The 10,092-nt window shown below is 41.1% G+C and overlaps 1 protein-coding gene across 4 annotated transcripts in view; it reads right to left on the bottom strand.

Annotated features, from left to right (window-relative positions):
* Window positions 1-598: 598 nt before the first annotated feature.
* The window catches only part of LOC139263942 (tetratricopeptide repeat protein 39B), a 182,258-nt gene continuing 172,764 nt past the window's right edge, over window positions 599-10,092 (bottom strand). For all 4 annotated transcript variants that reach the window (XM_070880031.1, XM_070880049.1, XM_070880040.1 and 1 more), the window contains one exon: window positions 599-8,177. In XM_070880031.1, coding sequence (XP_070736132.1) covers window positions 8,081-8,177 — 97 coding nt within the window. In that variant the 3' untranslated portion in view covers window positions 599-8,080. The remainder of the gene's footprint in view (window positions 8,178-10,092) is intronic.

Genomic DNA, 10,092 nt, shown 5'->3' with positions numbered 1-10,092 from the left:
GAATTTCTTCTCCGAGAGGGTTGTGAATCTGTGGAATTCTCTGCCCAAGGAAGCAGTTGAGGCTAGCTCATTGAATGTATTCAAGTCACGGATAGATAGATTTTTAACCAATAAGGGAATTAAGGGTTACGGGGAGCGGGCGGGTAAGTGGAACTGAGTCCACGGCCAGTTCAACCATGATCTTGTTGAATGGCGGAGCAGGCTCGAGGGGCTAGATGGCCTACTCCTGTTCCTAATTCTTATGTTTTTATGTTCTTATGTAAAGTCCAAAGTACAAAAATGGCATCCTTTTCCAAGTGTAGTCACATGGACCTAGTAAGTGCATTTTTATACACCAAAATAAATTAGCTTATAAATCAATAATGTTTGATTCCAATACAGCCAGATAATAATGGATCTAATAAATTAGACACTGCTTTCTAGTTAAGCTACAAAGCTTAATGCACACCACTGAAATGAGCAAGTTTAGTCAGAATGCGTCACAAATAATAATGGATTTGAACTGTCGAGTACTGAATATATTCCATGGCTTTCAAAATACACACATACATCACTTTGTCACCACCAGCACAATTTCATTTATTGTAAACAGTGTAAGAGATAGAACTGAAAATTGGAATAAACTATTATTTTTGTTTTGGTTTAATTCATAGTTCTTAACACAGTTACCACCAAAGAGGACAAATTACAGTACAATATTCCAAGATATAATTCAGTGGCAAAATAATCATTGTCACTACAGAATGCGTTTGGGAATATACATACAGAATAAAACAGGAAATTTCAATCTTCAGTTTAAAAAAATACATATATTCTGTATCTAAGCTGAGTAGTCTTATGCCAATATTATGTGTCATAATTACCCATTTCATAATATGAAGCAATACACATCACAGAATAGGCTTTGAATACACAGTATGACCAACAAGAAAAATATATAGCATTGCTGTCCACTTCTCTCAAAATATAGTTTCAATACAATTGTGTCCAATGTACTTCTATTTTAGAGCTAACATAAGATAACATATTCTAGTTGGACAAAATAAATATACAACTACAGCTCCAAAATGCATCTCCTGCGTTTCTTTTTTTTAAATCTATCAAGTTACATGGAATGTTGCAGCTTTTTTTTTTAGATGTACATCAGCTTCTGTTGATGTTCAGAGAGCAAGTGGTGAATTCTGACATTTTATGCCATTCAGGACTATGTGATTAAAATCACCAGTAATTACAATGATATTTACTATTTGACCCAACACAAATTGTACAAAAACATTTTCAAGAAAAACACTCTGGTAATTAAAGCAAACAACATCGTTATGGATTAACCTTTAGCTAGCTGCAGCATTTTCAGTGTTTTTGTGGAATAGCTATTTCTGTTCAATCTGTTCACCAGGGCAAGGGGAGAATCCTCTTGTGGTGAAGGAGCTGTTGCACGATTGCTCACAGCCTAGGCCCGACATCCTGATTGAATGATTATGGTTGAGTTCCAGAGCTGAGTACAGTTTGACTCATTTGCCAATACATCTCATCCTCACCCATCAAATCAGAGCAGCACTGGTAGTCACCATGGAAACACCTTCAAACTTAACTACTGTTCTGCTAGACTCTGGAATGTCATTGTGATGATGATCAGCAACTAAATACAAAAGGTTCTGATGAAGGGTCATTGACCTGAAACGTTAACTCTGTTTCTCTCTTCACAGCTGCTGCCTGACCTGCTGAGTATTTCCTGCATTTTCTGTTTTTATTACAAAATGTTTTGGTTGGGAGATGGGAATGGGGAGGCGGGAAGAATTCCTTAATTCCAGGTAAATACCGCACAAAATGCACAGTATGACTTCATATTAGTATGGAGAGAGAGTAGTCCCCATATGAACATAAAACTAGGATTAGATTTAAATGATAGCCTGCTACCATTCACAAAGAAAAGGATTGTCTGATTGAAAATTCCACCCAGATCAATAAAATTTACTGATGTTGTCATTAATTTATTGAAAAAAATATATCATAAATAAATTTCACTTTTACCTCTCCAGAAGACAAAACATTAAAAATATCTTACATTATATTGTGGTTTCTAATGATAATTCGGTTATCATTAGATAACTGCTTCGTTCCTCCATTTAAAGAGGTTTTCATCCAGGAGACATGCATTCAAAACACACGACTCAGAATATGGAAATTAATTGTCTATAACTGACGAAGTGATTCTTAAAAATCAAAATATCAGTCGCTCAAGCCTGTTCCACCATTCAGTTAGATCATGTACATATGCAGCACGAAAGCAAAAAAATACAAGCAAATGTAAATGGACCAACAACCACACTTAAAACAAGAAGGGCTGCACTTCAAGCTTAGTGACCAACAACATTTCCTCCCCAATTGTCTCACTGATCTACGGATGGAGAGTGCATTGAGTTTACATGGCAGCTGATAAGTCTCCTGCCAAAACAAGTCTCTTGATTCACTGTTTAGCAACGCAGCAGCAAATTGTTAAAATTACTAAGTGCCTCACAGATTTACCCATTATTAGAGAGGATGGAGAAGGAGAACTGTCTCAATAGAAGCCAGAACGAGTATTCATGAAATGACGTGAAGCCTGGAATTTCCTAGAATGGCAAATTTGGCCTCAAATGCCACAAGTTAGACCGTTATGCTCCAGTGATGAATTTGTGTCAAAATTTGCAGGAACATTGATTTGAATATGCTGCAGCGAGCATTATGGTGAATCAGAAGCGGTGCAGCAAATGTCTGATGCATATTCAAAGTGCCGGGGAAGGATACAAAATGGAATAATGCGTTACTTAATGTTTCCATAAAACTAAAAGAGCTAAACAATTTGTGCACCATTCTGTGATCCACCAGGGCCATTCTGTAACGGTTGAAGTAGCAGTGTTGATAAAAGTAATGTTAATTCAGCAAATTTTGCAATTGCAGTTGATTTTGAAAAACCAAAGGTGTTGCTCTGCGTTAGATAAAAATTATTTTGCTCAACTTGGGAGGTTTATGAAGACTGTGCAGTAAAATAATTTTTCTCTTAACTTTAGAGAAAATATACTCCCATTTCTGAAAAATTGAAAGAATTTTATTACCCCAAGATATACTAAGTCAAATCTTGCTGAAAATGGAAATACTCAAATTGAAAGAGTAATATAGTTCTCCGCAAAACATCGAAAGGGATTTCGATATTCAGATTCCAGAGCAGAGGTGGCACTCCATGTGGGTTAATATGCACAGTTTAGAAAAGATTAGAACCAAACTTATCCAATGCAAGTTATTCCAGGTTCGACTAGACACTGCTCTGCTTTTAAAAAAACAGGCATTAAAGACACAAATTGACAAGTATTGGTGTTATACAATGGGATGCTCATATATATTATGGGATTGACTCACTCGGGGAGGGGGCATGGAACTGCTTGGGAATAATCAGGGAAACAATGAAATTTGCATTCCTGGTCAGCCCACTGCTGCAGTTTTCGAGGGGCATTTTCAATAAAGGAGATGGAATAAATCAATCGGTCCGAACAGTGCTAAATCTAATCAAAGGAGTTATGTTACAAGATGCCAATCTATCTGCAGTTCGGGAATGGCTCTCATTACTTCTTTGGGGGAGGGATAAACAGCTCTGGGGGAACGGTAGGAAATGAGTGGCAGTTGTATTGCAAAGAAATAGGACAGATGGGAGAAGAGTGTCACAGGATAGGAAGGGGTGTCCTGTAACGCCACTGCACTAATATAGGGCATGGCCAATGAGACATACCTCTACAGGATCACATAAAGCAGGGAGATCGAGCAAGATATTTTTAGCTGTACTCTGCTGATTATTCTATTTTATCTTGTTGCCAGCTGTGCTATAAAATATGTTAGTGTACTTTGCAATGTCATCCGTATGTACTTCTGTTAGTAAAAATATTGAAGGAAAAGTAGATTCAAAGCAGACAACTAAAACATTTTTAAAAAGGTGCCTACTAAATAGCTTTATCACTTAATTAAACTAAAACTATTTGCCTCTTTTGATTTCCTCCTTTATTCCTGTCTTTCGTCCAAGGGCCCAGTATAAGGTCTGGAACTCACTGCCTGAAAGAGTGGTAGAGACAGAAACCCACACCACATTTAAAAAGTACTTGGATGTGCACTTGAAGTGCTATAACCTACAGGGCTACAGACCAGGAGCTGAAAAGTGGGATTAGGCTGGATAGCTCTTTGTTGGCCGGCATGGACACGATGGGCTGAAATGGCCTCCTTCCGTGCTGTAAATTTCTATGCTTCTATAGTTATGGTAACCTGAGCAGGGACTGTCAATTAGGAAATCCTACCATAGTAGCCATAACGCTCAGGCCTAGTCCATTCCTCGATCAACAAACACAGCTGTGCACGTTTAGCAGGTGTCACTAGAGAGAGATCAGGAGTGAGTACACGGGCTAATTTTTGTCTCTCCCTTGTGCAGGGTTGCTGGAGACAAGTGGAGACAAGCCTTTGTTGTTACGACGACAGTTCAGCTGACTCAACACAGAGCGACAATTGAACCTGCGCTGGTTGTGCACTTACTGAAAGAATTGGCGGGCATCTTTAACATTTAGTTTATGCCGCAAAGTTCAAATCTATAACTAAGCTTGGCATTGAATCATCCCAAGGAGGAAATGGAACACGAATCCCAATCCCTCCTAATAATAGATTTTTTTTAAATTGAAGAGGCATTCATAACACATAGCCTGTCTGTCCCCATCTTCCAGTGCAGCATTGTAACTGCCTAGCTAAGGCACAACACTCAAACATCAGGACTTACAAAATGATTCACTAAAACTATCCTATCGTCCTTATGAGCTGAGGAAAGTGTGGCCCACGGTGCAGGTGGTAACTGTTGGGTACAGTGCACGCATGGCTCCGGGATACCGTGCACATGTGCAGAAAGCCGCAAAGACCTTCGTGCAAATAAACACAGCATTGCTATTACCATCACATGCATCAAGAGAATTCAAATAATAAACACAATACCGTGCTCAGTTTGTGGTAATGCTACATATAGTAGGCCAAACTCAAGCTACTTCACCCTCAGTACTACCTAAGTCAGAGGTCCTCAACTTTTTTTGCTTCTGAGGCCCCTTCCCTCCCTGGTTATAAAAATTCCACGGACCCCAGTAACACAACTTATATACCGCTTTAATGTAGCAAAATGTCCCAAGGTGCTTCATAAGAGTGATATCAATAAAAATAGTTTTTGACACTGAGCCACAGAAGGAAATACCAGGATTAATTACCAAAGCTTAGTCAAAGAGGTAGATTTTAAGGAGCGCAGGTGAAGAATGAATGAGGTTAGGCACTAAAGGGCAGTCAGCACCCTGTAACTATACTACAGTGCGAGTCAACACTTGGAAGACTGCAGGAGAGAAAATGGAGGGGGGGAAATTAGACTGTGCAGGATATTTAAATGAGCTTGCAAACTGTTTCAATCTTGCCGGTAATGAGTGTCAATCCTAATAGTTTCTGAATGGTGATATATTCCCCTCTTCTTCTTCCACAAAGACAGCAACTCACTGTTTGATCCCAACCGCTCCTTTCCTTTTTGCAGCTGCCTCCGATTTCCTTGCCCCCGACTTAAGTTGATTGATAATCACAATCACACAAATGACAAAAATAGGACTAAAAAAAAATTCTAATCTGAAACGGGGAAGCACAAGTGGGGCCGCCCCGCCATTGGCTGATTTCAACAGTTGCGGGACACTTAAACTAGATGGGTTACAGTTGCTGACATATGGCAGAGTGAGCATTCAGGGAGCGAGGGGTGAAAGGAGAAGAGCAAATGCCCCAATTAGGCTGGGGGAGAGGGAATAGCAACCCGCATTAGGACAAATGTAGGGAGGACAAAATGTACAGTAGGACCTTGTGAGCGGAAGACGGAGAGCTGGAGCTGGGAGATCTGCGTTCAGCGACCCTCGCCTCCCTCCTCAGCAAGTGGGGGCCTGGGCACAGCAGTAGCTGCTTCCATCATCGCACAGACATGCGGGGGGGCGGGGGGGGGGGGAGAAGGGAGAAACAGAGGTCAGAGTTGGGGCCGGAGTCGCCAGTTTGCTCAACTCGATCCCACCATTCCGCGGCCGAATATTTTCCTTTTATTTAAAAAAAATCTTTAAAAAAAAAAATCCCACACGCCTTGAAATCTTCTCACCACCTCCTAGGGGGCTACGGACCCACCCACTACTCCTACTCCCTCCCCCACTGCCTGTGGACCCCTGACCTAAATCCACAGCTGTTTATTTTGTTGCCTTTCTATGAACTCATCATTTGTGAAGGTCTGTTCTGAGACTAACAATAAATCACCTCCATTCCAAGTCACTTACAACAGGCTCAGACATGCACAATAAAATGTGCACACCACATGCTGTTATGAAGTTTGACTACAAACTGCTAATTGGTCAGAAACAAACAGAATTCTAATCAGTTTTGTAAAAGAACTTAGACACAGAATTCATCACAATCATTAGAATTGAAACCTAATTTACTCCTGTTGTTTAAAAACAAAGGGCCCCAAAATAAAAAGCAGATTATGGAACAATTGGGCCTCAGTTAAACAGCATCTGTCAAAATTGAATTCAATTTTCAATAGGAAAGTTCTGGCCAATTTTGGCAAGATGAATGTAGAAAACGATAACCATGGTTCATATTGGGGAACTGTCTCTACCGGTGCACAATTAATAAAGAAAACACAATGGTATACAACAAAGTGGACTGGTACATACATAAAGGGTATACAGTGTACGCCACTTATATAGAACACAATTTTTAGAGGCACGAAAATTGGACAAAAACTCAAGCCAAATGGACAATAAGTAATGCCTGGTGCCCTATCATTCTAATGTTTCCAGGCCGATTGCTGTCTATTAACTATTGCATTGATTGTGCCCATGTTACATTTTGTGTCTCGGTTCTTGCTGCAGTTCATTCATTACAGCAGGGGTGTTCAAAGAATGTAGCTTAATTGGCTGCATAGATGTGTTGTACCATGGAGCCTCATGGGGCCAGTAATTCACATGCATCTTAAACTACCAAGACCAATGGATCTTAGTGGCCTGATTTAGGATTTATCTACCAATGAAGTAACAGAACCAAGAACAGACTGGCCAAAGCTCCAGAGCCACAACATTCAAACTAAATAACCCAGTGAACAAATATGGCCGAATTGCTGGTCTCTGAGGGCCTGTTTGCCAGGGGTTGTGTGTTATATCTCCCCGTCTTCGGTTACTTGAGTCTTGTATTGTGTTTTAGATATTGATGGTCCATTCCCAGGTGGAATGGATATGTTGCCATAGATCAGTCCACAATAAGCGGCGAGCACTGTACAGCCAAGTCTGCTATTACAAGTTCATGGACACCAACACAGTAACAGTTCCAATAACAATTTGAGCTCTTCCAGTAACTAATAAACCCATGGTGAGACTAGAGAGAACATATTTATAATAAGGTTCCACTGTAATAGCAACAGAAAATGCTGGAAATATATAACAAGTCCATCAACAGTAAATATAGATACTGGTTTGGATGGAGACTCTATTTTGATGAAAGGTCTCCACCCAATCATGATCTTCTCAGCTGTCAACAGACCAGTTGACTATTTTCACATTTTCTGCTTCTATTCCAGATTTCTAACATTGGTAAGGCTTTTTATCCTTTTACTCTAGATATTCAACTTTTCTTTAATTCAGATTCTTAAAACAAAATTCAAGTTAAAATAAACTGCCTGACTCACTATATAAATTTATTGCACCAGCAATGGTCCTGTCTGCATTCAAGTAAAAACAAAATGTTATAAATATTTTCTTTGATAAAGAACAAATCTCCGTCTTTTATTTTTAAGCAAGAACATTTGGAATTGAACGCATTTTATACCACTGTAGAAAAAACCCTGGTTAACTTGTAAGACGAGAATTAAGGGGACATATTACTACATTCAGAATACTTCTAACACAGCAGATTATGTCAGCATTATTTTGCTCTATTCTGTGATTTGTACATCACTCCTACCCGTACACAGGTATTTATTTATTGCAACATACTTCAGGAACTTGCTGCTGAGGAATGATCAAGGTGATGAGGTAGGGGAATTCTTTAAGCTGTTCATTGCAGCATGGATCCTAAAGTGTAATCTGGACTCCATTGAATAGTCTTTGTAGTTATTCCTGCAGTGGGGGGGAAAGAAACACAGGAGGCATTCAATAGAAAACAACTGATATAACAGAGCGATGAAGGATCTAACCACACCTTAATGTAATCAGGGTATTCATACCTTCTCATGGTCATTCTTGGCCGAAAAAGCCAAATAATGTTCAATAAAATAAATAGGTTTGTTCTGCGTAGCAGTTCAAGTACTGACTAAAATTAGATAATAATGAGGGTTGAATGGAATACCCCTTGATCTTAGCTGAGGGTTTTGTGCTCACCAGATAATAGTAATGTAGGATACATTCAACCAGCCATTTGGTAACGGTTGTTTTGAAATGCCAGTGTCAGAACCGATACAACTAGGTGACAAAACTGTTTTGTTCTGTTTACATCATGATGCATGGGCTGGATTTTCGGCTTTTTGCGATTTTGCCCATTTTCGGGTGCAAATCGCGGCAAATTTAAAATTTTTCATGGCGGTTTAGTGCCAGAGTGCGCAACTTTCGCCAAATGAAAGTTCACAATGGACGTTAGCGCTAACTCCAGCGTTGCATCACAGAATGTGTGCACCGGAGATGAAAGTTCCGGCCATAAAAAAAATTGGCCGTTCTGCGCACGCGCAAATTGTTTCCCCCCCGTGCTTCTGGTCTGCTGTCCGATTACAAACGCTAATGCAGGGCGCGGCCGTGCGTATGCACAATACACCCGGGGCTAAATCAGCCATTTTATTATTCGATTTTGATGATGGAGGAGGACGACAGCAGACAGCGTGCGATGCTAACAAAGCTCTTGTGGGAAAATCGCTGAGGAGGTCTCTGCCTCAGACACAGTGGCCAGGAGTGAGAAGCAATGCCAGAAAAAGTTTAATGATCTTTCGAGGGTTGTTAGAGTGAGTACAATTTTTATTGATGTACTCCTTTATTACTTAAATAATAAATCTGACACACTATGTGTTCTCATGCTGTTGCTGTCTCTTACCACTCTGTGGGTTGCCTCCTAAAATGCATGACACATAGGTAAGCTTGGTGTGGCACCCTATTTGTCATGAATGATCTTTACACATTATGAAGATCGCTTTCCGAGATCTGATAAGATGTTTCCGCACTTCGCTGTCCTCCTGATGAAACACTTGAAACTTCCAAGGCCATTAAACGGAAGACTGTATTACATTCGGACAGTATGGTATAAGTGCTTTGGTGGCTATCTGCGTGTGCCACAAGAGCAGATGGACACTCTGGTAACCATTCCCATTTTCATCTTTCCTGGCAAAGAAGTCCCATAACCGCCGCAAGCAGGTGGCGGTCCGCCTCAGACCCTGCCACTTATGGACCTGGCGGAGCAAGTGGCAGGCCTCATTGGCATCTCAGGTCGGGCAACAGTCAGTGGTGGCGCTGACCCTCGCTTGCATTCTGAGGGTAAGTCCTGCACACTGCCTGGGCTAGGTTGGAGCGATGTGATGCAGTGTCTGTGGAATGGGGTTGGGGCAATGTGATGCAGTGTCTCTGGACTCGACATAATGGAGTAGCGGTGGTCCTTCAAATGAGCCTGTGCTATGTGACCTTCATGATGTCACCATGCCCCCTACCACTCGTCTGTTTCTTTCTACTTCCAGAGGACCAGTCACAGGTGCAGCATCCCTCTGATCAACCCTCCCTGTCAGGCCATCGTGTGGAGGAGGAGGAGGAGGAGGAAGAGTCGACAGAGCAGCTGTCTCTGGAGGAGCAGATGCACTCTACACCTCATTTTTCCACTGGCATTCACCTCGTCCGAGGATGATGCAACATTCCTGGGCTTTGAGATCTCTGAGGCTCCTGGGACTAGTGACGTGCAGCTACGCAGTTTTGGGGTCGAATCCCATATGAGACCTCTCTGGAGGGTGAGTCGGCAAAGTCGGTCTGCTGACAGACAGGCAAGTGTGGAACTGGACATGGT

This window comes from Pristiophorus japonicus, chromosome 1, assembly GCF_044704955.1.
Source record: "Pristiophorus japonicus isolate sPriJap1 chromosome 1, sPriJap1.hap1, whole genome shotgun sequence".
Classification (NCBI taxonomy): domain Eukaryota; kingdom Metazoa; phylum Chordata; class Chondrichthyes; family Pristiophoridae; genus Pristiophorus; species Pristiophorus japonicus.
The sequence above is the reverse complement of the archived record's forward strand: the minus strand, read 5'-3'. Positions and strand labels throughout refer to the sequence as shown.